Source organism: Geotrypetes seraphini, chromosome 3, assembly GCF_902459505.1.
Source record: "Geotrypetes seraphini chromosome 3, aGeoSer1.1, whole genome shotgun sequence".
In the NCBI taxonomy this organism is placed as follows: domain Eukaryota; kingdom Metazoa; phylum Chordata; class Amphibia; order Gymnophiona; family Dermophiidae; genus Geotrypetes; species Geotrypetes seraphini.
Window position 1 is genome coordinate 310,190,419 of NC_047086.1, and position 27,049 is coordinate 310,217,467.

The 27,049-nt window shown below is 42.6% G+C and overlaps 1 protein-coding gene across 3 annotated transcripts in view; it reads left to right on the forward strand.

Moving 5' to 3' along the window:
• The window catches only part of TASP1 (taspase 1), a 209,214-nt gene that overhangs the window by 52,921 nt on the left and 129,244 nt on the right, over positions 1-27,049 (forward strand). For all 3 annotated transcript variants that reach the window (XM_033939302.1, XM_033939300.1, XM_033939301.1), the window contains exons 7-8: positions 11,206-11,285; positions 18,630-18,736. In XM_033939302.1, coding sequence (XP_033795193.1) covers positions 11,206-11,285; positions 18,630-18,736 — 187 coding nt within the window. The remainder of the gene's footprint in view (positions 1-11,205; positions 11,286-18,629; positions 18,737-27,049) is intronic.

Consider the following 27,049-nt stretch of genomic DNA (forward strand, 5'->3'; position numbering starts at 1 on the left):
CTGATTCAGCCACTGTCTGGCTGTTTGGGCCACACCAACGGTCTCCGCAAGTTCCTTAGTAATTTTGTACCACATAGAAAGAGTATTCATGACACCTGGCAGCAGACCAAAATATTTCTCTAATTTAGTGCCCTCTGCCTGAGCCCCCCAGGTGGCCCATAACTGAGCACAGTAATGGCGAACTTGCAAGTACACCCAGAAGTGGGAGGCAGGTAAGTCCCACTTATTGCGAACTTGATCAAAGGATGGAAACTCTCCCTCCCCCAAGGCCAAAAGGTCCCCTATAGTCCTACAGCCCTTAGCCGCCCAAAGATGAAAATCCGGGTTACCCACAAATCCCAATAGTGGAGATGTCCCCCCCCCCCGATCTGCCCTGCCGCTGTCTCTACCAGTCCCAAGTGGCCTGAAAGGGCTGTAGGAACTGAGGTTGCACCTTACAAGCAAAGGAAGCTCCAGCTCGAACATGCATGAGATTGAGAAACCCATAGGGTTGGCACCATGCTTTTAATAAACCCAAAGGAAAGAATTTCTGTACATCCTAAAGATATTCATGCACCCCGAAGATTAGGTACATTCAACTCACCCAACCACCCAATTCAGGGCCCTAGCCGGTTTGTTATGCCACAAAAATCTGCGAATGTTGGCCTTAAACTCCATAATCGAAATAGGGAGCATTTGTAAGGGGTATAAGATTTTGGGCATCAACATCATTTTCAATAAGGCTACCCGGCCAAGTAACGACAAAGGGAGGTCCATCCAAGATTGACATAACAATTTAATATGTGCAAGAACCCGGGTGATATTTTACTTGTACATTTCAGGGGCCGAAAGGTGTAAATAGATTCTGGGGTATTTAAGAGCGTGCCGCATTGATGTAATAGGCAAAGTCTCATGCCAAAGTTCAATGCCCCTTCCACTCAGCGACAAGACGTCAGATTTACTACAATTCACCAAAAGACCGGAAAATGTGCCGAAGATCTGCACCCAGTGCAAAAATTTTGGAAGTTGTATGTCAGCGTGCCAGACATACAAAAGCATATCATCGGCAAACAGGCTTAACCGCAGTTCCTGCGAAGCAACCAATATACCTTCTAAGGCGGGATCTTGTCAAGTACACGCCGCCAGGGGCTCAAGAGCCAAAACAAATAACAAGGGAGAAAGAGGACACCCCTGTCTAGTGCCTCTGCATAAAGTGAAAGACTCACTCAACTTGCCATTGACCAACAATTGAGCCCACAGCTCAAAGTATAGGGCCCGAACCCATTCTACAAATCTGCTGGAAATGCCAAAGGTCTCCTGAATCCAAAATAGGTGTGGCTATAAAACACTATCAAAAGCCTTTTCAATGTCCAGGCTAGCCAGCACCGCTTGGTCCGTTTGCCCTTTAGAAACCCGAAATGCCAAAAGAGCTATACACAAATTAATTGAGGCAGATCTCCCAGGCACAAAGTCCACCTGATTTTCCCCAGTAAACACTGGTTTTTAGCCATAATGGCCGCCATCAATTTAACATCTTCATTTAAAAGGGAAATGGGTCTATATGACCCAGGGAGTTCAGCATCCTTGCCAGGTTTAGGAAGAAGTATGATATGGGCTAGATTGACCCTACCCGGATTTCCCTGTTCCAAAGTATCTGCAAACATCCCCTGCAAAGGCTTTAAAGCCATGTCAGTTAAGATTTTATAAAACTCTGGTCCCATACCGTCTTAGCGAGGGTTAACCGCCGAATGGCCCACCGGATCTCTTCAGTGTCGATAGGCCAGTTCAAAGTCTCCAGCTGCTCCTTAGTCAGGGCAGGGAGCTGTAAGTCCCAGAAAAAGTCCGCCCGCTGAGTTACATCAACCGATCCGCTATCTTCTCCAAAGCAGTATGTCAGGTTCCCTGCGTGTCTTGGAAACCCCCAATTAGCTGCTGCTTTCTGGGTGGCTGAACCAGATTCGCTAACACAATAAGGAAAATCCAACATTTATAAATTTGCTGAACAAGATTGTAGTAGACCTGTTTGGAGATTCAATAATACATTGCTTGCAGATTCAAACTTTCTTGACTAATTTCAATTAAAAATGGATGAATATTTTCAAATCAATGCCTCAGAGGAAATCTCTTTAGAAACATTGTTGAATGCTTTCAAAGTTACTATGAGAGGGCAAATCGTTTCATATTTGGCACACATTAGGAAACAACTTAAAATGGAATTTTCTAATTTGGAACTAAATATTAAGGATTTGGAGTCACAATTGGCCTCAAATTGGGAACAAATTACTTTACAGGCCCTCTTAAAGGCTAAAATAAATACAATGAGATTTCCTCTCAATTGGCTAGGAAAGAATTGTTTTCTCAACTGGCTCTGTATTATGGAAACTCGAATAAAGCGGGAAGATTATTGGCCAATTACCTCAAAACAAAAAAAAGAAAAGTAAAGATTGTGTCTATCACAGATTAGAAGGGTGAAACTCATTCTCAAATAATCCACTTTCTATCTTTTTATATAATTACTTTGACCAATGCAGTACTTAACTCTCCATGGACACAATAGAAAACATCCTGACAGGTCTTGTTTCACAATGCAACAATTGCTGCTTCAGGGGAATATTGGAAAAAAAACCTCATTTACCGGCTCATAACAAACAGCTTCTGTTGCTCCGCAAACGCCATTCTTAAAAGCGGGAACCAGCCCATCATCATAACACACATCAACTCCACCCAATGTGATGACCTCAGACCACGTAAAAACGTCAAGACATTCAACTTCTTCACACGCTGACAAATCGCTGGACCAATCATAGAAACATTCTCTTGTTCAGTGATAGCCTTATTCTTACTCTTTATTTATAAAGAATAAGCTTATGTGCAATAGGCCTGTAAGAAATAAGCCTATTCTTGGAAGCCAGATGCTGTTTCGATGGGCGGAGGACCATCTTCTAGCATTTTCAACAGTGCATGTGGCAGGAGTGGACAGTGTGCAAGTGGATTTCCTCAGCTAGAAGACCTTGGATTCCAGGGAGCGGTCATTGTCTTAGGAAGCCTTCACCTGCATTGTGAATCGGTGGGAACACCCGGTGTTTGATCTGATGGCATTGGCAGCCAATAAGAAGGTGGTTCAGTTCTTCAATCTAAGACATGAGCCAGGAAGTGAAGGCCTGGATGGCCTGATACAACCATCAAAAACCAAAAAAAATATATATATATACCAATAAAGATGAATATCGAAGCACAAAAAAATTGGTATAATACAACCATGGCACATGATAGGCTGACTTCTGCACGGGATCATAGCATACCAGGGGACAGTGATTCTAGTAGCACCAGACTGGCTGAGGTGACCGTGGCATGCAGACCTGGTCTGTCTGCAAAGGGATCAAAGTCTCAAACTTCCCTGTCATCCCCAGCTTCTTACACAGGGTCCAATAGCCCTGCAGGAGCCAGAACTTTTTGGTCTTGTTGCATGGTTCTTGAGTGCACATCACTAGCGCGTAAAGGCTATTTGGATTGAATGGTCTTAACCCTTCTAAGATATAGGAAGAAGGCGACTATAGCAGCATATGCGAAAGCCTGGAAGTGTTTTCAAACTTGGAGCGCTCAGAGGAATGAGGATCCAAGCTTGTCACTGATCTCTATGGTACTTGCCTTCTTGCAAGAAGGTCTGGAAATAGGCCCAGCGGATGGTGCCTTTTCTTTTTTCACTTTATGTATTTCAAATGGTTACGTTTTGTTTATCTGTTATATGTTTAATTTTATTTATTTTTATTTATTTATTTATTTAGATTTATATCCCGTCCTCCCAGTAGCTCAGAACAGTCTACAAGTAAACATACACAGTAGAAGTAATTAGACAAATAAGATGTACAATAGGTTTAGATGCTTGGACATACAAGACTGTGCAGTATTTAACATAGTAACATAGTAGATGACGGCAGATAAAGACCCGAATGGTCCATCCAGTCTGCCCAACCTGATTCAATTTAAATTATTATTTTTTTTTCTTCTTAGCTATTTCTGGGCGAGAATCCAAAGCTTTACCCGGTACTGTGCTTGGGTTCCAACTGCCGAAATCTCTGTTAAGACTTACTCCAGCCCATCTACACCCTCCCAGCCATTGAAGCCCTCCCCTGCCCATCCTACTCCAAACAGCCATACACAGACGCAGACCGTACAAGTCTGCCCAGTAACTGGCCTAGTTCAATCTTTAATATTATTTTCTGATTCTAAATCTTCTGTGTTCATCCCACGCTTCTTTGAACTCAGTCACAGTTTTACTCTCTACCACCTCTCTCGGGAGCGCATTCCAGGCATCCACCACCCTCTCCGTAAAGTAGAATTTCCTAACATTGCCCCTGAATCTACCACCCCTCAACCTCAAATTATGTCCTCTGGTTTTACCATTTTCCTTTCTCTGGAAAAGATTTTGTTCTACGTTAATACCCTTTAAGTATTTGAACGTCTGAATCATATCTCCCCTGTCTCTCCTTTCCTCTAGGGTATACATATTCAGGGCTTCCAGTCTCTCCTCATATGTCTTCTGGCGCAAGCCTCCTATCATTTTCGTCGCCCTCCTCTGGACCGCCTCAAGTCTTCTTACGTCTTTCGCCAGATACGGTCTCCAAAACTGAACACAATACTCCAAGTGGGGCCTCACCAATGACCTGTACAGGGGCATCAACACCTTCTTCCTTCTACTGACTGCGCCTCTCTTTATACAGCCCAGAATCCTTCTGGCAGCAGCCACTGCCTTGTCACACTGTTTTTTCGCCTTTAGATCTTCGGACACTATCACCCCAAGGTCCCTCTCCCCGTCCGTGCATATCAGCTTCTCTCCTCCCAGCATATACGGTTCCTTCCTATTATTAATCCCCAAATGCATTACTCTGCATTTCTTTGCATTGAATTTTAGTTGCCAGGCATTAGACCATTCCTCTAACTTTTGCAGATCCTTTTTCATATTTTCCACTCCCTCTTCGGTGTCTACTCTGTTACAAATCTTGGTATCATCTGCAAAAAGGCACACTTTTCCTTCTAACCCTTCAGCAATGTCACTTACATACATATTGAACAGGATTGGCCCCAGCACCGAACCCTGAGGGACTCCACTAGTCACCTTTCCTTCCTTCGAGCGACTTCCATTAACCACCACCCTCTGGCGTCTGTCCGACAGCCAGTTTCTAACCCAGTTCACCACTTTGGGTCCTAACTTCAGCCCTTCAAGTTTGTTCAACAGCCTCCTATGAGGAACTGTATCAAAGGCTTTGCTGAAATCCAAGTAAATTACATCTAGCATATGTCCTCGATCCAGCTCTCTGGTCACCCAATCAAAAAATTCAATCAGGTTCGTTTGGCACGATTTACCTTTTGTAAAGCCATGTTGCCTCGGATCCTGTAACCCATTAGATTCAAGGAAATACACTATCCTTTCTTTCAGCAACACTTCCATAATTTTCCAACAACTGAAGTGAGGCTCACCGGCCTGTAGTTTCCTGCTTCATCCCTGTGACCACTTTTATGAATAGGGACCACATCCGCTCTCCTCCAATCCCCAGGAATCACTCCCGTCTCCAGAGATTTGTTGAACAAGTCTTTAATAGGACTCGCCAGAACCTCTCTGAGCTCCCTTAGTATCCTGGGATGGATCTCGTCTGGTCCTATCGCTTTGTCCACCTTCAGTTTTTCAAGTTGCTCATAAACACCCTCCTCCGTGAACGGCGGAGAATCTACTCCATTTTCTCGTGTAACTATGCCAGACAATCTCGGTCCTTCTCCAGGATTTTCTTCTGTGAACACAGAACAGAAGTATTTGTTTAGCACATTTGCTTTCTCCTCATCACTCTCCACATATTTGTTCCCAGCATCTTTTAGCCTAGCAATTCCATTTTTTATCTTCCTCCTTTCACTAATATATCTGAAAAAATTTTTATCTCCCTTTTTTACATTTTTAGCCATTTGTTCTTCCGCCTGTGCCTTCACCAAACGTATTTCTCTCTTGGCTTCTTTCAGTTTCATCCTGTAGTCCTTTCTGCTCTCCTCTTCTTGGGTTTTTTTATATTTCATGAACGCCAACTCTTTCGCCTTTATTTTCTCAGCCACTAGGTTGGAGAACCATATCGGCTTCCTTTTTCTCTTGTTTTTATTGATTTTCTTCACATAAAGGTCCGTAGCCATTTTTATCGCTCCTTTCAGCTTAGACCACTGTCTTTCCACTTCTCTTATGTCCTCCCATCCTAACAGCTCTTTCTTCAGGTACAAACAATTTTTCAGAGTACAGACTAAGAGAGGACTATACTGAAATTTTGGGAGAAGTTAAATAGGGGAGAGAGGTGGGGTTTAAGGGGGGGTGTAGACTGAGGGAGACCTTTAGTTGAAGAGGAGGGTCTTTACCATTTTACGGAATGTCAATAAAGAGTTCGGTTGCCTGAGTTGGGGGGGGGAGTTGATTCCAGAGATGTGGGATGAAGTGGCTGTAGGATCGTTTGCGGGCAGTTTCTGAGAGGAGGGACCTTCCAGGGGGAATGCATAGGCGTATTTCCGATTTTGAGCGGAGGGTGCGAGTGGGGGTGTAGATGGGAAGCTTGGATTTTATGTAGGAGGGGGTGGTGGCATAAATTCTCTTGTGGGCTACTGCTAGGGCCTTGAAAGCACAGCGCTGGCTAATTGGGAGCCAGTGTTCAGCGCGGAGTGCTGGGGAGACGGGATCATGGTAGTTGAGGTTGTGTAGGAGGCGGATAGCTGCATTTTGGACACGTTGGAGGCGTTTGAGATTATTTTTGGTTAGTCCATTAAATAGGGAGTTACAGTAATCCATTCTGGAGAGGACATATGTGTAGAGGAGTTGGGCGAGGTCAGGTGTGGAGATGTAGGGTTTGATCCTTTTCAGTTTGCGGAAGTAGTAGAAGGAGGTGGAGATTACTTGGGATATGTGGGCAGATAGGGATAGGTGTCCATCTAAGGTTACTCCTAGGCTGCGTACCTGATCTGTTGCCGTTAGTAGAGTGGAGTCCCATGCTAGGGTAGGACGTGTGAATTTGGTGCTTTTTTTCCTGATCCATAAGAGTTCTGTTTTAGAGGCGTTTAGTTGAAGTTTGTTGTTTGACATCCAAGTTTTCATATCAGAGAGGCAATGTTGGAGGTTAGTAATTTGGGACGATCGGTTCTCGCCTAGTGGGAGGAGCAGCTGGATGTCATCTGCATAAGAGTGGATTTTAATGCTATATTTCTGCGCTATATCAATGACAGGCCTGATGTAGAGGTTGAATAGGAGGGGGGATAGAAGGGCGCCTTGAGGAACACCATATTTGATAGGCTTGGGGCGAGATTTGTGTGTTCCTAGTAGGACAGTCTGTTTAATGATATGAGCAGATATGTTTCTCGGAGTGTCCCCATACCCCTCCCTCTTCAGTTTCCTTTCCAGGGCTGACCATCTACTTTGGTACAAACTGAGGAATTGGAGGACAGCCCAGAAGGATGGGAGGCAGAGCAAAAAAATGCTAATGAAGTTTGCTGAAAAAAATTCTCGTGAGAAGGGATTGATTACTTACATGTTCATGAATGGAGTGTCTGTCTACTATAAAGAAGATTATTGAGACAAGAGCCTAAACTTTCCTTCTAGAAAATCAGGTTCAAGATGCATAGGATCATATGTCAAGAGTTTTATCCCCTCCTCCTTTGCCCTCCCTATTGTCAGTCTTAAAGATTACATATTACAGATTTATTCAGTTTGATATACTACAAGCTTATAATGCAATCTAAGCAGTTTGCAATTTTAAATAAAATCACATATTGGAAAAGAACTCCATATACTACAGGGCTGCCCAAGTCCGGTCCTCGAGATATACTGGCAGGCCAGGTTTTCTGGATATCTGCAATGAATATGCATGAGAGGGATTTGCCTGCACTGCCTTTTTGGTATGCAAATCTTTCTCATGCATGACTTGGGCAGCCCTGATATACTAGATAGGGAAGTTTCCCACCAACTTCCCACCTGAATACACAGAAACCCAAAGTTTTATTACCCCCCCCCCCCAAACTCTTAACAACCTATTCTTGTGTAAAAGGTGTATCATTCTGGACAAGTGGGTAGTGATCCAAACTCCTCCTCCTTCCTAAGTGAAGTGAAATGTCCCCTTCAGTTTTTCCTTCTGCATGCTTGCAGTAAGGTGTGTGTCTGATCTGCTTTGTCTAAAATCTTTATTTTTCTTCAAATTTTGGAGGGTTATAGTGCTCCCAGTATTTCTAGGGTAATTCAGCCTGGGAGAAGAAGCAGATTTGGGGTCTGTAGCTGTCAGGCCAAGCCCTCTGTGCTACCTGTTAGCCAGCCTACTTAATATTTTAGGAGCTCAGGGACTGTTCCCCTTGAAAAAAGAAAGAGCAGAAAAATCCTACCAAGCAATGCCCTGTTCCTGGTTAACTGAGGAGCCAAAAAAGTTTCTCCTTGGGGTGGACAGGAATAAATTAACCTCTAAAATCACCTGTGGACTCTGATCCCTAAGAAAGTTCTCAGAGTTCATTCTCAAACTAAGAGTCTGAAACCAGCTCTTAGAGGTCTCTCCTCAAGGAGCGCTTTTTAGTTAGGGTGAGAGGATTCACCCCCCCCCCCTGAAGTATAACGCACTTGACCTGACTTAACAATTTTCTTGGCCTCTCTGCCACTTACTATTCCTCAAAGTCTCAAAAAGGTCCTAAACAGATCCAAAGAAGCCTTTTAGTCAAGAGCTCTCTCCTCAAGCAAATATATGCAAATTATATATGCAGTTCACAGGTGCTGTGAAAACTATCTTTAATACTAATCCTCTACAACCTCTATCTTAGAATCAGGCTTAATGAGGGTTAGGCACTGGGCCAGCATTCCTCCCCTCAAGGGTCACCTGTAGAGTTTAATCTCTAAGAAAGTCTTCAAAAATAGAAGGATTAAGGGACACACAATGCAGCTCTAAGTTGTAAATTTAATCGGAGAAATATTTTTTCACTCAATGAGTAATTTAAATTCTAGAATTCATTGCTAGAGAATGTGGTAAAAGCAGTTAGCTTAGCAGTGTTAAAAAAAAAAAAAAAGTTTAAATAATTTCCTAAAAGAAAAGGCCATAAGCCATTATTAAGATGGACTTGGGAAAATCCTTAGTTTATTTCTAGGATAAGCAACATAAAGTCTGTTTTACTCTTTTGGGATCTTGCCAAGTACTTGTGACCTGCATTGTCCACTGTTGGAATCAGGATACTGGGCTTGATGGGCCTTTATTCTGTCCCAGTATGGCAGTCCTTATATTCTTATGATGCTTTTCCTGATCATCAGATTCGCAAAGGAGTCTTTGACTCAAAAAAGGTTAAGAATCACTGTCTTAAGACATGTTTGGAAAAGCTGTCTGACAAAACTTTTTTGCATGCATCTATCCAAAACTTTCACATAGGTTACCTGAAACCAGCATTCCTACAGCTTAGGGGTTCACTAGGAAGTGTGCCTGCATGTCTCTAAAGAAAATGTAGTTGCTTACCCATAATAGGGGTTCTATATAGATAGCAAGGACATGTAGCCACACTTAACCTCCCTCCTATCTTCCATGAACTTGCATAGTGGATGCTTTTTCCTTCCGATTAGCTGAAAACCAGACTCAGGAGTGTAGGGTCTCTGCCCCTAAGTGGGAATCCCTGAGCATACGCAGTCAAGTTTTTAAGTTAACCTTTTTCTGAATGCTTCTGTGCCGGAGTTCTCCCCAGTGTCACCAGGATCAGAAATGAGGCTGCATTCCCTACCAAGTTACTTATGAGAAGAATCTAACGTAATCCATTTCAAGTCCAAACTAAAAACATTTCTGTTTAATGACGCATTTGGAAAATGAATTTCCTTCTCAGGACAATCGGAAGATCTGCTTCTTTTTCCCCTTCCTCCTGGTTTTTTTTCCTTTTATGTTCTTTTTAACTCTCTCCCGCCTCCAAAGGGTGCAAAATGCTGCAATCCGCCTTCTGAAAAACCTAGGCATCCGCGACCATCTTACCCCTGCATTAGCTTCCATGCACTGACTGCCCATTCAAAAACGCTGCACCTTCAAGGCCCTGCTCCTCACTTTCAAAACCTTCCATGAAACGATTCCGTACTACATGAAAACTAAACTACAAATCTACTTCCCAAAACAACCACTGAGGTCCCAAGGAGAAAAACGACTGATCATACCTTCTGGCCGCTCCCTCAAAACTGAAACCGCCCGCAAACGCTCCTACTCACATTTCATACCCAAACTTTGGCACACAAACCCTTCATCTGTCAGATCACTAGATGGACTCTGGAACAGGAAGGCCGTGAAAACCTTCCTCTTTACTAACCCAGCCCCTTAAAGTCATTCACCCTGAATTACCACCCAGTCAACGCACCTATGTCACTTAATCTCACCAGATGCTACTTAGTACATATGTTTTATTGTCATGTCTATATTGTAATTTATGTAAACTGTCATCTCTGCTCTGTCTGGATTATTATGGATGTACTTTGTAACCCGTTCTGGGCTCCTTTGGGAGGACGGGCTAAAAAAATCGAATAAATAAATAAAATTGTAGTACTTCCCCCTTGTCCAAATTGTCTTACAATAATCTCCCTGTCCCCTCCACATTTGTCAATTATAATTATAATTTATGTATTTTATTGTAGTGCACACCGCCTAGAAGCTTGATTAGGCAGTATAACAAATTTTAAATAAATTTGGAACTTGGAACATCTGTTCCAGGTAAGCAATTATGCTTTTCTTAAGCTTAGGGAGACTGAAAAAAAATGCATCTAGCACTACTGCTGTGACTTCTAATTTAAGTGCAGGAGAACACATTGACTCCTCACCAATCCAGTATTGTAATGAAAATCCTTTCCTCCATTACAGACATGTGCTTACAGCTTTGATCTAGCATGCATTTAACCTCTGCACTGCCAAATCATATTTAGTCTGTCCTTAACACCCCCCCCCCATTACAAGTGGTTATTAAAGCACAAAGTATTCTGGTATGCATCACATTGTGAAACACTGAAAATTGTTGCACCCTAAAAAATGGAGATATTTTTAAAAAAATGTAAAAATAGCTAGTTTAAAGTTAGGTGGCAGAATCTTGCTGTTTCAGTTTTACTACAAGTCTTGGAAAAAAAGTGTTTATTTGGGGATAGATAAAAAGAGTAAATGGCGTGGGGTTTGAGAATCCCATTGTCTGAACATTGTAAAATAATACTGCTATTATGAAACTTAGCTTTCTAGTTGGAGATGGTGCTTACAGATGGGCTGTGGATCATGGAATACCCCCATGTACTCCGGACATCATGGCTACAAGTGAGTACTTTAGAATAGTTATAAGATCTTATTTACTGTATATTTACTTTTGTCTATAAAGTATAGACAGTCTTAGAAATCTACTACACATTACTTTACTAGCAGTTTTACATAGCTTCCTAAAAGCCTTCATAATTGCCAGTTTCACCCAATTTAAGTTGTGCCTGCCTTCCTTAATCCCAATTCACTTACAATCTATGCAAAACAGATTAAAATAGACTTAAAGTTAAAACTACATCTGTTGGTGGTATACAAATAAAAACATGACTGACTTTGGAGGCTGTGTTCTAGTCAACTTCACATATATGATTGATCAACTCCAAAATGATAGGCAGGTGGCATCTTATAAACTAACTCATTAATTGAGGCATGAGCTTTCAAGGACCAGAGTCCATTTCTTCAGGCTCTGCACCACAGGGATCCTTGATAAGAGCGACTCTGCAGTAAGGTTGCAGAAATTTTCCCATGTTTTATTAGCAATTTTTAGGTGCAAATTTCTTATCAGTGGCCATCTTGGATTTTTAGCAATCTTTTTTTCAAAACTTTTCTGTATTTCCAAACTTGCAATTTTTACCTCAAAACTGGTTGGGATGGAGTCCTTGGGCTCTTCTACCCTAATTTCATGTAAGGATTGTGCAAATATGGTACCTTAGGAGTGTCTTTGTGCCTCATGGCTCGGTCTGGAGAGGTGGGAACAGCCTCTTTATCCTCTTCTCCACTTAGGCAGGTGACTAAAAGAGCAGCCAGCCCGCTGGGGTGGCCATTTCTATTTTGGGGGACTACCCAGAGCCCACGCAAGGGTATTTTTCCCTCGCTGAGCGTGCTTACCCCGGAACAGGTTACTGTTCAGGATGAGAAGGACCAATCTGAAAGGGAAAATGGGGAATCTGGGTATATGCGTTTACTGACACAGAGTGAGGCTTCACTCTTGGGAGACTTGGGTTTCCAGTTAGAGACTGGTAGTCAGGAGATGGTGGTAGTACTTGATCAGGTAGAGGACCCATGTGTGAACCACCTGTTCAAGTCCACAGCATCGCTGGAGATTATTACAGAATCCTTAAAAGAACTAAATCTAGAATCTAGCCCTTTCCTTGGAGTTCCTTTCTCACCACAATTCCTGTAAACCGTGCCGAGCTCCACGACTATGGAGATGGTGCGGTATACAAACCTAAGGTTTAGTTTAGTTTAGTCTAGAATCCCCAACCACCTCTACTGCACAGTGTTCAGTCATGAGTGGTATGAGGTCTCAGCCTACACTCTTTCCCTGTTATCCTGGCATTAATGTCCTAGTCACAGAGCATTAGGATGTTCCTGAAGGTCCCTTAAAGGTGGCTGACCATTCCAGGTTATTTCCCATGGCTCAGGAATGTCAGCGATTGTTTGCACAGCCTAAAGTGGATGGTTACTAAATGCACCTCCTGCTGAGTGAAGGCAGTGTAGTTCTGAAGAATGCACAGGATTGCAGAATGGATGTGATTCTTAAGAGACAGTTTAAGGCCTTATCCTTAGGAATTAAAACAGCAGCGGCCTAGTTTGTGGTGCGTGCCTGCCATTTCAATTTTCATTAGACTCCATCAGGGGATGCCCACCCTTTCCCCTCGCTTGTATTAGCAGGGGTGGATTAAATAGCTGATGCACTATATATCACATCACTACTGTTATGAGTAAAGTCTCTGCTTATTCCGTCTTAGCCTGTAGAATGCTCTGGATCAGGCAATGAGTGGGAGGGGCTGGATGATCTAATTTTTGAGGTTTATGATGTTTTCATCAGTATTCAGGAGGAACTTCGACTTAAAGACCCTATCAAGGATCTCGGCAGAGATTGACAGGGGCTAGGAGGCTCAGTCATCTGTTTCTCACCCAATGACAGCCACTAAAAGACACGGTGATGCCAGAGCTGCAGTGTTCCTCCCGCAGAAAAGGGGACGGTTGTCAGATTATGTGGAGGCCTGGGAGCAAATAATAGTCATTCGAGAGGACTACAAACTTGAATTCACCCACCCTTTCCCAGACTTGTTTGTATGCTTCCCAGCAAGCAGGACAGAGAAAGTGAACAAAGTTCTTTCTAGAGTTCATGGGCAGATACTCCATATACTTTAATAGTGCCCAAGAAAGAATCAGACAATTGGAGGCCTATTCTGGACCTCAATTTCATCAATGCAGCTCTGAAAATCCTATGATTCTGTATGGAAACTGTCTTATTAACTCCTGAAAGGTCTAGCCATGGGCTCCCTGAGCGATACGTTAGATTTTTTTCATTAATAGATTTGTAACCACATATGCTCTGCAGTATATGTTGAACTTCAGGAGTTAATACATAAGAACATAAGTATAGCCTTACTGAGTCAGACCAATGGTCTATCAAGCCCAGTAGCCTACTCAGTATTTCCATAGTTATAAAGTGTTTTAACGCCATCTAGTGGATTGTTTACACACACCCCTGACTCAGGTTTCAGTGTCCCAGCCGAAACACGAACTGTGTCGTTTATAAGAGAGTCTAAAAGAATCCACAAAAGGATATGTTTTATGGATTGATATTTTATTTATTTATATATGTATTGTATCTAATAAATGATTTGAAACTCAACACTGCCACAGGTTGATGTGTACAGTTCCCTCCCCAATTTTTCTTTTGATAGAATTAACCGTGGGGTTGTTGGCTCTCTTTTTTTTGTGGGAACATGTAGACAAACATGATTTAATGAGACAGAGTCAATATGGGTTCAGCCAAAAGAGGTCTTGCCTCACCAATTTGCATGACTTCTTTGAAGGTGTGAATAAACATGTGGATAAAGGCGAACCGGTTGATGTGCTGTATCTAGATTTCCAGAAAGCTTTCACAAAGTTTCTCATTTGAGGCTCCTGAGAGAATTAAAGAGTCATGGGGGATAGGAGGCAATGTTCAATTGTGGATTAAGAATTGGTTATCAGCCTTCCCTCTGATGTGGGAGGAGCTTCCTCCGACATCAGAGGGAAGGTTTCCAGCTCAGCCACAGGACGCACGTAGTAGCCGCCATCAACATCTTTGTGCAGAGAAACAACTGTGGCTGGAATGAGGAGGGAGCTGGCCAAAAGAAGATAAACACCCGCCGGAGGGAGGCACATACGTGGAGCTCAGAATGGAGGGATGGAGAGAGAGAGAGAGTAGAAACTTCGGATAAAGGAAGGAGGGAGGGGGCATGAACCTGGGACACAGAATGGAGGGAGGTAGGAGAGCAAGGAAGAATGGAGGGAGTGAGGGAAAGAGATGCTGAGGTGGGGGAGGGAATAGAAAGGGAGAATTGGGTGTCTTGAGTGAGAGGGAAAAAGAGATGGTACACATGGGGAGATGAAGAAAGAGGAGAATAGTTGAGCATAGGGAGGGAGAGAGAATTATTGGACACGGTGGTGGGAGAGGAGTGGGGTAGAGATGCATGGGGAAGAGAGAGATGAGAGGGAGTAAAGTTGGATGTGGTGGTGGTGGAGAGGAAACAGTGGAATGGATGGAAAGGAATGCAAGAGGGACCTCAAGGAGGTGGAGAAGGTAGGGAGAATACTGGGATCCGAGTTGCATACAAATTCAACTTAAGAACAAATTCAACTTAACCCGGGAACTGCCTGTATGTCTAATGAGGGTTTAGTCACTTGATCTTTTCTCTACATGTAACCATAAATGTGAGAGAATATTTTCCATTATTAAACACTTTCTTGATCCATAAGCTGTTCTACTTCATAGTGCACAAAATATCACACTTCATGAGCCTAAATCTGTTGGCAAGCATGGATTTGTAGTAAGTAAATTAGTAAAGAGGCCAAATTGATTTTTGGGGGGAGTCAAAATGAAGTCATATGGTATCTATTTACATTTCAGCATTTGAGAACAATTATTCCAGCACAAGCCATTTATTGCCCTTTGTTCAGTGCAATGTTGAAATATGTCAGCCAAATAGAATGATTCTTGCCACAACATGACTCCCATATGTGAACCATGATTTGTTTTGTCTCCATGTAATTTTCATGCTTTAAAATAGCAACTGAAATTAAATTGTTACAAAACAGAATATTTCATATAACATGTTAGCTCTTTACTCTGTTTCTGAGAACCTTTAAAGCTGTCTGTATAACTAGGCTTTAACAAATATGTTTTGGATCTGGGAGCCAGAACCAAGAGTTTTCTCAACCTCCTTATCCCAACTAAACTGGAGGGAAGGAGAGATCTGCCACAGCTCCTTTATAGTCTTATTTATTAAGGTGGTTTCCCAGTCTGTCTTTTGTTGGGGGAGTAGGAAGAGGAAAAGGTTGCTAAACCAGACCATTCCACACCTTGCAAGCCATGGTATTGGCATTTTCTGGTGCCCCCGATAGGGAAATCATCTCAGGTGCAGCTATCACTGTGGCAAAGGTTCCCACTAGTCTCCTCTTTTGTCCCAACCTAGCAGGGCCTCTAGCCTCTAGCCAACTAGCCAGTTAATCCCCTCTCCCAAATCTAAACACCTTCCATCCTAGCAAGTTCCAGCTAACTTAAGGAAGGACATGCCCAGACAGACTCCATCTAGTTAACTCTCCTTATCTTGCGGTTTTGGCTGTTGCAGCTGCCATGAGGACAATGATTTCCTGCTTGCCTATGCACATGGCTCTTGGGCAGCATTCTGGGGAAGGTGAAACCTATTCTGCAAAGATAGGCTTCACCTTAACCAGGCTGCCAGGCATACCTGGAATCTCAGTGCAGCACTCAGTTTGCAATGCACTGGGCTAAAGTTTTATCATAGAATATAAGAAGGTCAGTTATATGAGAGGCATCAACTTATTTGTTTTCTTTAGGTATTCACACTGTTTTCTAGCAGTGTGCAAACAAAAGTATTTAATTTTAAGTTTCTATGGTTTATTTATTTTAGTTTGTGTTTTCTTGTTTTACACATTAAAACAAGAACATGCCCTAAACTGTATTTTAAACATTTAAATGCAAATAAAAATGGTTAATGCATGCTATAACATTTAAAGGCCCATTCTCTACAGAACATAAAGATCAGACTTAAGAGATCCAGGTCAGGACATACTCAATTCTAAGAGTGTTTTAGAAAAGGCAATGCTGATGCAGATCCTTTTCTAAAATATCTGCAGAAGTTTGCATGTATTTTCCAGCACTTAGTGTGGGAGCATTCATTTTAGAAACATTATTAATAAAATGATTGGCATGAGCCCAGCATTTCCATGTGGAAGTAGCACCACTTCTATGTGAGCTGTCCCATTTTACAAACCTATGTATGTCGGTACTGTTAATTTAAGTAGTGAAGTTGCAATCTTAATTTGGTTTCATGTTGGAGCTAGAAATAAACAATTGAAGATTAAGGAGAATGAGTTCCTTAATCCCTTGTATATAGGGCCAGATTCACCAACCGGCCCGATCCGGGCAGGTCCGACGAATTCAGAAAAGAAAAATATGCAGATGGAGGCGATTGGAGGAACGCCCCCATCTGCTGGCATGGATCGCTTTTCTGCGATCCCCACGCATGTGCAGACCATCTATAGATGGTTTGCGCATGCCTGACAGAACTGCGATCTTTTTTTTTTTTTTTAATACTTTTACCTTTTTTTAGTTTTAGCCCTGTGAGCCCGTGGTTTTGACCCACTTTAAACCCATGGGTTAAAACCACCGGCTCGCAGTGTGGGGAAGAGCAGGGCGGCAATCGAGGCAGAGCAGGGCAGCAGGCAGGAGACAGATCGAGGTAGAGCAGGGTGGCATTCGGGGAGAGCAGATAGGAGACAAATCGGGGCAGAGCAGGGCTTCTTTGGAACTGTAGAATCAGAAAGACGTTTTCGACTGGTCTCCAGCAGTCGCTTCTTGGGTTGATCGACCAGCCCAGTTGGTTTTAAAATTTTGGTTGGTGAATCGCATCTCTGTCTACTTTGCATGCGTTGCTCCTCATTTTCATGCATAGATTTGAAGCGGATCGCAGGAGAGGTAAGTGAATCAGGCCAGAGGGAAATTTGCTCGTTAAGGAGTCACAAACCGATCAGTACACAATCGGTTTGCTTTGTGAATCTAGCCCAAAGCCCTGGCTAGAACAAGCACATGTGTATAAACTGTGTAGCTCTGGGCTGATGTAAAACTCAATGGGGATATTTTTCCCCATAGACATGTGTTCCCCATTTGTGAAAAGGGGGATACATGTGTAGAATTGTGTTCTACCCAAACCCATGCACTTAAAATCTCTCCATGGTGTGGACCTCATTATGTAAATAGCAACTTTTTAAAATCATTATTTACATGTACATGCAATTTATGGTTATCTTTATCTGATATATTGCCTTTTCTCGGCAGATGTCAAAGCAGTTTACAATACACTGAATAGTAAGCTGGTACTCTTCAGTAGTTTCCCTATCTGTTCCAGTGGGCTCACAATCTTAACTATGGTACCTGGAGTAATAGAGGGTTAAATGACTTGCCCAGGGTCACAAGGAACGGTGCTGGGATTGAACCTGGAGCCTTGGAGTGCTAAGGCAGGAGCTCTAACCACTAAGCCATTCCTCCTCCACATGTGGTGATTCGTTTAAAATAATTTTTCATTTTCAGTGTACTATGGCGTCTTAACAAAACAATATCATTTCCCTACTCTTTCTGGCATTTTTTATATATTTATTTGACATTTACTATACTGTGATTTACTCAAGGAGCTTGGTAACATTGCGGTGTACAATTGTGCCAGCTGTTTCTCCTAAATAACAAACAACAAAACATAACAGTCCATAAGAAGCAAAGAGGAGGGAATGCCATAGCACAATAATTGCTATTGGACCAACTTATATGTTCAACATAGAGAAAGATTTTACTTAAGTTCAGATATCTTTACCATGTGCTATTAGTAGCGAAAATTAAGTCGGACCCGGCAAGGCCAGGTAGAAGAACCAAATAGTTGGTTACAAAATTGGCACTTAACACTATATGGGTAATTGGTGGCATTTACGCTTGATAACTCTGAGAGATTCCACTCTTTTCTTACATGTTTCTTGGAGTGTGCATTTATTTCTCATGGGCTTATAGATATTTTAGAAAAGGCTCTGCTTCAGCAAGCCTTTTGTAAAATACCTTGCTAAATGTAAATGTCCCGTTTTGAACACCCCTTTTCATTAATCCATGCAAAAATTATACTTCACATAAAACAAAATATTTAGTCCAGCTTCAAAAAATATTAAAAGTTAACCTTGTATAAGAAGTATAGTATACTTCCAGTGATGTGACTGAAAAGATGCATGCACATTTCTTGGATGCTACTAGAATCCAGAAGAAACACTTCAAGTCATGTGATTTTTCATTACATTGTTTTGTGCATCCGTGTTAAATATGTTTTTCTTTTCTTTCTTTAGAATTAAGTTTAGCAGCTTTCAAGAGGAACAAGAGAAAACTAGAATTGGCTGAAAGAGTAGAAACAGACTTCATTCAATTGAAGAAAAGGCGACAATCAAGCGAAAAGGTTAGTAGAAAATATTCAAAGAAAAAGCTATAATTGCTGGCACTTAACAGATTTTTAAAAAAATATTTCATGGGCTTTTGGTCTATGGAAGTGGGGCATGCAGACAGAAGCACTGCTAAAACTTGATGTTGCACCAATTTAATTTTTTTTTATTTGTAATGGGTTCAGAAGTTGGCTTCAGACTTGTGCAGAACCAAGCAAAATGCAGTAGAATATTTAATGACTGCACTTTTTCTTGTGCCTTCTACTTCTTCTACACCTTTTTATCTATCACTGCTACCATGTCTGCTGCTGGACTTTGGGTCTCCCAGGACTGAATTTGCCAGGTTGCTAAACATCTAAAAAAAATTACACAGTTAACATTTTTCTCAGAATTGGTGGTTAAGGATTCTGAGAGAAGGGTTTCAGCCTGCCATTTGGGAGGAAGGTGATAGAGGGGGCTTTCCTGTCTTTACCCATCTCCTCTTCCTAGCTAGCAGGCTGCATCTATTTTTCCCAAAGGCCCCAGCATCTGCCTTTTGGGGAGAGAAGAGGGCTCACTGTGTGCCCCTATGGAAAGAAAGGGAACTTTATCTACCTGCTAGGAAAGAAGAGTATCTAGTGTAGGGAGAGGTGGGTAGGAGGTCTCATGATCATTCCTCTCTGCATGCTTGGAAGCCGCCAAATAAAAGGGAAAGATAGGATGTAGATCAGTGGTTCCCAAACCTGACCTGGGGGACCCCCCAGCCAGTCAGGTTTTCAAGATATCCCTAATGAATATGCATGAGAGAGATTTGCATACCTGTCACTTCCATTATATGCAAATCTCTCTCATGCATATTCATTAGGGATATCTTGAAAACCTGACTGGCTGGGGGTCCCCCAGGACAGGTTTGGGAACCACTGATGTAGATAGACATATTTTTGTGTTGTCAAGTGGTAGGAAATGGGAGACGGACGCTGCTGCTGTGTAAGACGGTGGAGGAGAAGAGAGAGAGGTAGGATGAGAGAAAGGAAGAGAGAAAGAATGGTGGTTAGGAAGGAGGAACAAGTGAGGGCACATGGGAAGTGGCTAGCAATGTTGGCATGGGCAAAAGAGGATGCACATAGAGTACTGATGCTGAGCAAATGATAGTGGATAGGAGGAAAGAGTAGATACTGGAGAAATGGGGTGGTGAGTAGAAGTGATGAGAGGAAGATACTGGGCATAGTGTTCAGAGAGAGAATCAGGGGGAGAGAAGGGAATATGTTGGCAGGGGTTAAGGGAACAAGAAGGGGAAGCTGTTGGGAATGATCTGCAGGGGAAAAAAGAATTGGTGAGATACTGTTGCTGCTATTGTGAATCAGGGAGGTGAGAGGGTGAACTTTTTGGAACAGTGGTGCAGAATGAAGGAGGATAGGAGGATGAGTGGAACTGGTGCCGGTGTTTTAGTTGAAGGGAGGAGATATTGTCATGGAAGGCCACCTGTTCCTTTGCTCATAATTCCTTTTCTTTTTGTCCTCCTCTCTTGCTTAGGTTACCCCTTCCTTTCTTAATGCTACAGTAAGGTCAGTCGGTCAGTCTCACATATAATATGCACAGACTACAACAGGCATCACCCTCCCAAAACAGCCATTTGGCATTTTACTCTCCTAGCTCCAGATCCTCACATTGCCCTAATTTATAGTCTAGCTTTGGGAAAGAGCCTCCTCCTTCCTCCTCTGGCAATGCCCAGACTGTGTCAGTTTTAAAACCCTGCCTCCTTGTGGGAAGAGCCATTGCATACTGCTTTGTTAACATGTTTCCCCAAAAATAAGACAGTGTCTTATATTCATTTGGGGCCTAAAAAAGGCGCTAGGTCTTATTTTCGGGGTATGCACATGATCATTTCTCCTTCACCCCAATTCTTCCTCTTTCCTTTCTCTCCCCCACATGTGCAGCATCTTTCCTCCCCTCCATCCCATCCCCCTGTGCAGCAGAAGTTTCCTCAGCTTCTATCCTTCCCTCCCTCCCTCCCTCCCATCCCTTGTGCAGCAGAACCCTTGAGCACCCCTTGTCCCCATCGTGCAGTTGAACCCCTGCTGACCCTCCATCCTTCCCTCCCCGCCAACCGCAAGCCTGTTTAGAGTGCTGCCGGCACGACACTGCTTCAGATGAAGGTAGAGCTCACTCACGGTCGGCGGAGAGGGAAGGATGGAGGGTTAGCAGGGATTCGGCTGCGTGGTAGGGGGGTGGGATTGAAGAGTTGCCGGCGAATCCCAGGACTAGGGCTTAATTTTGGGGTAGTGCTTATATTAAGAAATACCCTGAAAATGATGCTAGGGCTTATTTTCGGGGTAGGTCTTATTTTCAGAGAAACACAGTAACTAGGAGTTTTCAAGAACATTCTCCTCCTTTCCATGGCTGCCTAGCAGCTCCTTCCTGAAGTCCTGAGAGTGCCCTCTGCTGCCTGCAAGTCTAACTGCAGAAGACCTTCCTCTTCTGTCCCTTACCCTTTTTCCAGCAAAAGAGCTCTTTGTTGAAGGGGTATTATGTTTTGGATAACATTTGGCTTGGGATAGCCACTCTACTAAAGGCTCTCCTACTTCTCCCTCACAGGGTAAATATAATATTTTGTGAAGTCTGGGGGCACTTGTTACATGAAAGGTTGAGAAACACTAGTATATTGTATACTAATGTTGCAAAAAGTTTTACCATATTTACATTTTGATAAATTCAATTGCATTCTTGGTGGTGTTTCATTTTAATTTTAAGTACATCTCTGGAATTGGACTGTGCTAATATGGGAGCTCATCTGACTGACAAATTGTGTTCTGTGTTAGTGGTTGAGGTAAGCAGCGCTCTTAGTAGCCAAAGCTAATATAAATAAATAAATAAAGACTCATTGGAGCAACTCACATTTCCATAGTTCCATCCGCACTTTTTTTTTTGGGGGGGGGGGAGGGGGCTGTCCCAAACCTTGTTTAAAGTCCATTATTAGTAGTAAAAGAAATAGCTTGACAATTTTCATTTTCATTTTTCAGGTGCCATGTGCACCTTTTGAGTTAATTAGATATGGAATGGTACAGCTCAATGGAATATTGTAAACTAATAGATGGAATTCCTATTAATGCAGCAGTCATTGAGGGCTGAGAAATGATAGGCTTTCTTATGTGATGATCTGGGTGTTTGATTTTTATTACATCCCAAATAGATGTAGATTGGGGTTGAGTAACCTTGTTGTATTAACTGCTTTAAGAGAGGAAAAACTCCTTTCAAAACATGACACCAAGGAATGCAGATGTTTTAGTCATTTCTTTCTATCGATTCTTCTACTGACCTTTCCAAAACACAGAAGTCCTGACTGATTTTCTGTCTAATTTCCACCCCCTCCCCCCTCCCGACAGGGTCAAACATATAAACTTTAGTGAGAGGGTGGGGAACAGGCTTTTGAGTTCTTGCTGAAGAACAGATTTTTTCCTTCATTTTCTGTGGAAACAAATTTAAACTGGCCAAAACATACAGTATGCTTTGTGTAGTTTAATTTTGGCATTAGGTGTTATTAATAAGATTATATTGTGTGTATATGAAGAATGAATGAAAGAAATGGCATTATAATTAGTACTATTATGGGGTGGGATCTGAGACAGGCCATGAGCGGGAACTAGGATGGAGCTTTTGCCCCTCCCCCCAATAAAAAAGCGTTCTGCTACCTATGGCTTATATATCACAAAAAGCCAAAAATGGTTTGATGTGGTTTACAATAAGATCATTCAGGTAAATTCCTGCAAAGATACAAAACAATAATTACAGGCGGTTCCTGTTTTATGAACATCCAACTTATGTTGTATTCGTACTTACAAATGGGGATCCTGTTTTACCTTTGGTGTCCCAACACGCACCTCTCCTTCCCTCCCGAGTTCCAATGTGCCCTTATCCCTCCCTCACTCCCTCCATTCTATGCCCCAAGTACGTGCCTCCCTCTAGTGGGTGTTTACTTTCATTTGGCCGGCTTCCAGCCGCAGTCGTTTCTCTGTATAAAGCCACGGACAGTGGCTGAGCCGGAAGCTTTCCCTCTGACGTTGGAGGAGCTGCCTCAAATGTCGGAGGGAAGGCTTCTGGCTCATCCACAGGGTGCGCGCAGGAGCGGCTGCCCACAGCTTTGTGCAGAGAAATGACTGTGGCTGGAAGGAGGAGGGAGCTGGCCAAAAGAAGGTAAACACCCACCGGAGAGAGGCACATACTTCGGATACAGAATGGAGAGAAGGAGGGAGAGAGAGGGGTGCATTGGGACTCGGGAGGGAGGGAGCACAAACTTCGGGCAAAGGATGGAAGGAGTGAGGGTGCATGAACTAGGGACATAGAATGGAGGGAGGGAGAGGAGCATGAGCCATAGGATGGAAGAATGAAGGAAGTGAGGGAAAGAGACGCTGAGATTGGGGAGGGAATAGAAAGGGAGAATTGAGTGTCTGAGTTGAGAGGGCAAGAGAGATGGTGCATGTGGGGAGATGAAGAAAGAGGAGAATTGTTGGGCATAGAATTGAGGGAGAGAGAATTATTGGACATGGTGGTGGGAAAGGAGTGAAGTAGAGATGCGTGGGGAAGAGAGAAATGAAAGGGAGTAATGTTGGATGTGGTGGTGGAGAGGGAACAGTGGAATGGATGGAAAGGGATGCAAGAGGGGCCTCAAGGAGGTGGAGAATACTAGGATCCGAGTTACATACAAATTCAACTTAAGAACAGTTTAAAAACGGAACCCGTTCTTAACACAGGGACTGTCTCTATACAGAATTAAAAAGGAAGGGCTCTTTTTACTAAGCTGTGGTAAGCGCTAGCTTTGTGCTTGCCTCCGCTTAAAAGGGCTTTCCACAGGATGCACTGAGGTATCCCATTGTAAGTTCTGAATGTGGGTGCGCAAACCACATGCAAAAAAAATTGAGGGGGGGAATTCTCAGAGAGGTTGTGTCTGGGAGCAGAGTATAGGTGTGACAACACAAACCATTTAGCGCATCTACATTGCTGCATGCTAACTGTTTAGTGCGGGATTAGCAAATGAGCATTTAGCGCCTACAAAATGGGGAGTGGTTAAGTTTTGCACACTAATTGTTAATTGCTGTGCTCTAATAGCAGCATTAGCACATGGCCATTTTTTCCGTCAGCAGTAAAAATGACTTTAGCATGCAGGGATGGACTTGTGTAAACGCACACTAAGTCCACAGTTTAGTAACGGTACCCCTAAATGAATAAAACCAAGAATTAATCATCAAAAACTGTTTAAATACAACTTTTCTAAAGCTCAAATAATCTGGGATCTGAGCTGCTTTATAGGAAAACAAATAAAAGTGAAATTGAATACTTATTACAGAGAGGAGTCAGTGTTAAATGATTGACAGTTCAGTGAGTCCTGGTGGACTACGATGAAAAAAACTAGAAACATTAGATATAATAGAGCCATACCATGAAGAATTCAAAGGACCAGTGAGCACAGTTTAAATAGTGAGCAGGCTTGTATTGATAACCAATGTAAGAACTTCAGGAGAGGGATGACTGAATTAAATTCAGGAGCATTACAGATCAATCTTGCTGAGACATTTTGTTTAGTCTGTAGCTGTTTCCTTATTGTCTCAGACAGGGCTGTGGAGTCGGTAGATAAATGGTCCGACACCGACTCCTCAGTTTTTTGTGCTTCAGACTCCAACTCCGACTCCAGTACCCAAAATTTCCTCCGACTCCGACTCCACAGCACTGTTTAATTTTCAGATCGTTAAAATGGAATGTCAAGTTGAGAGAAATGAGCATTTTCGACACCACCTTCTTTTTGCTTTTAATCAAGGTTCTAAGGCCGCAGAAGCTGCTCGCAACATTTATGCTGTGTATATAGTAGGTGCTATAGCTGAAAGAATCGCTCGTGATTGGTATGCCAAGTTCAAAAATGGAGTCGGTAGATAAATGTTCCGACTCTGACTCCTCAGTTTTTTGTACTTCTGACTCCGACTCCGACTCCAGGTACCCGAAATTTCCTCCGACTCCGACTCCACAGCCCTGGTCTCAGAGCACCCGTACAGTAATCTGTGAAGTAAGGTTCTAAAGATAGTATGGAATCTATAATCACACCCACAATTTGTTAAAGTGGATTCTGTGTGGAGAGAAAAATTGTTAAAGGATACCTTACTAGTAAAAGTGGTTAACATTGGACCTAACCATAACATTTTAGCTTTACTGGTATTCAATTTTAGGCTGTGTGGAATGGCCCAATAAAAATATTTGCTTAAAATAGTTTGCTTCCTTTTTCTTAAAAATGCACAGAATGAGTATTACAGTTATTGGTATTGAAGCACAGTTAGATAAATGCCAGTAAAATTTACCAGACTATAGTTTTATTGCTACAGAGAAATGATAAATCTTTTCATGCAACCTAGAACTATTACCACATTTCTTTTATTACATAACATAAACTGGCAACACAGGAGCATGACCTTGATTTTGATTTAACATGGTATAGCATTTCAAACCCAAGATTTGTTTAGGTGGCTTAGACCTCTCTGAAAGCCCTAGGCATTGGGCTAATTTGGACCAGAAGTCCCTTTATCATCTGCATTCAGCTGTCAACCCCTTTCTCTGGATATAAAATTTAATCCTCTTATGCTGATGACAGATTTTTTATTTGATTTAACACTAATTTGCCATAGTTTTATATTATTCATCTTTAATTTAATCTTCTTTGAACTGATGGATAGAAAATGGCCTTAGTAGTAATTTCAGACTTGCATCCTAATTCATATCCAGAAACTTTTGGTTTCAGTGACAATGAGGAGGCAAATTAAGAAAGTTATTTCAGTGTGTGTAAAAAGGCCCTTATAAAATAGCAAAAGTGTGATAGTATGAATGATGGCATGTACATGTGTATCTTTACTGTAGGCATTGCTGGGGGCACTGTCTGGGCAGTCATGACCTTCATGCTTTGATTATAAAATACACAAATCAAAAGTGTACTTGTATACTCTAGGACAGGGGTGTCCAACCTTTTGGCTTCCCTGGGCCGCATTGGCTGGAAAAAATGTTTCTGGGGTCGCACAAACACACAAATGCGGCAGCAAGACAGAGGAGGGAGCCGGCAAGACAGTAAACATCCAGGGGCAGCGGAGGAAAACACTGCATCGCCCTCGACTGGGGCCGCACAAAATACTTCACAGGGCCGACACTCCTGCTCTAGGACATTTACACCTGGTCTCAGGAAGTAACATAGTAGATGGGTTTTTATCTGAATGGCTGCCTCAGTTGTCGTGAAGTGAGAACTGAGGCAGCCATTCAGAAGTGGTGTGCACCCACGCAGCAGCGTACTTGTGCGCCACTGGCCCCGATGTGCCGGTAACCAGCAGGCAACTGCCCTGCGAAGCACCAGTGACTGGCACAATTAGGAAGTGTCGCAGGCCCAGGCATTAGCGCGCTTGTGCGCCGCGGAGCCCAACAAGCAACAGGCAGCCATCCACCGACCTCCACAATTTAAAGGTACTGCCAAGGCTGGGATGGAATTTAAAGGTGCTGGGGGGTATGTAAAAGTGATGATTGATTGGGTGGGGGGCTAGAACGGAATTTAAAGGTGTCGGGTATATATTAGTATACAATTTGGTTCAGAATAGGTTTTTTCTTGTTTTCCTTCTCTAAATCTGGGGTGTGTCCTATGGTGAGTTAAGTCTTATGGAGTGAAAATACGGTAATTTTCCTGTGTCCTATGTAGAAGCCTCCAATTATCCACCAGTTCAAATTGCCTTATAAAATCAGATAGGACTTTCCTGTAGGATTTACTTTATTCACCCCCATCTTTAGAATGATCCAGCCTGGCATCCTGGCCAATGTTAAGATCACTCCCTAAAATGACCTTCCCATTCACAAAATTCAACAAATGGGTCTGAGCTTTCTGAAAAAACTTATCCTGTCCCTTATTGGGTGTATACAGATTAATCAGGGTTAATTCATTTCCATGATAGAGACCTAAAATTGCCAAACAACGGCCCTCTGTATCTGCGTATTTCATAGAAATGTCAAACTGTATTCCTTTGCAAAAAAGAATTGCAGCTCCCCCTGCCCACCCCCCCACCCCCCAGGATTTCTCTCTATGGTGATGAGCTACCATCTGGCCAAATCTATTATGATGCTACAAATGAGAATCCTGACCCCTCAAATGGGTTTCCATTAGGAAGATGATATTCCAGTTTAGTCTAACCAGTTCACAGAATACCCTACTCTGTTTCCCTGCATTATTGAGCCTATTAACATTCCACGACACCACCAATTTAGGATCTGTAGTTAAAATCCTCCGCTTCGCATTATCTGACCAGCAACATGGTCAGATAAAAACCCCTTTCTCCTCCCTC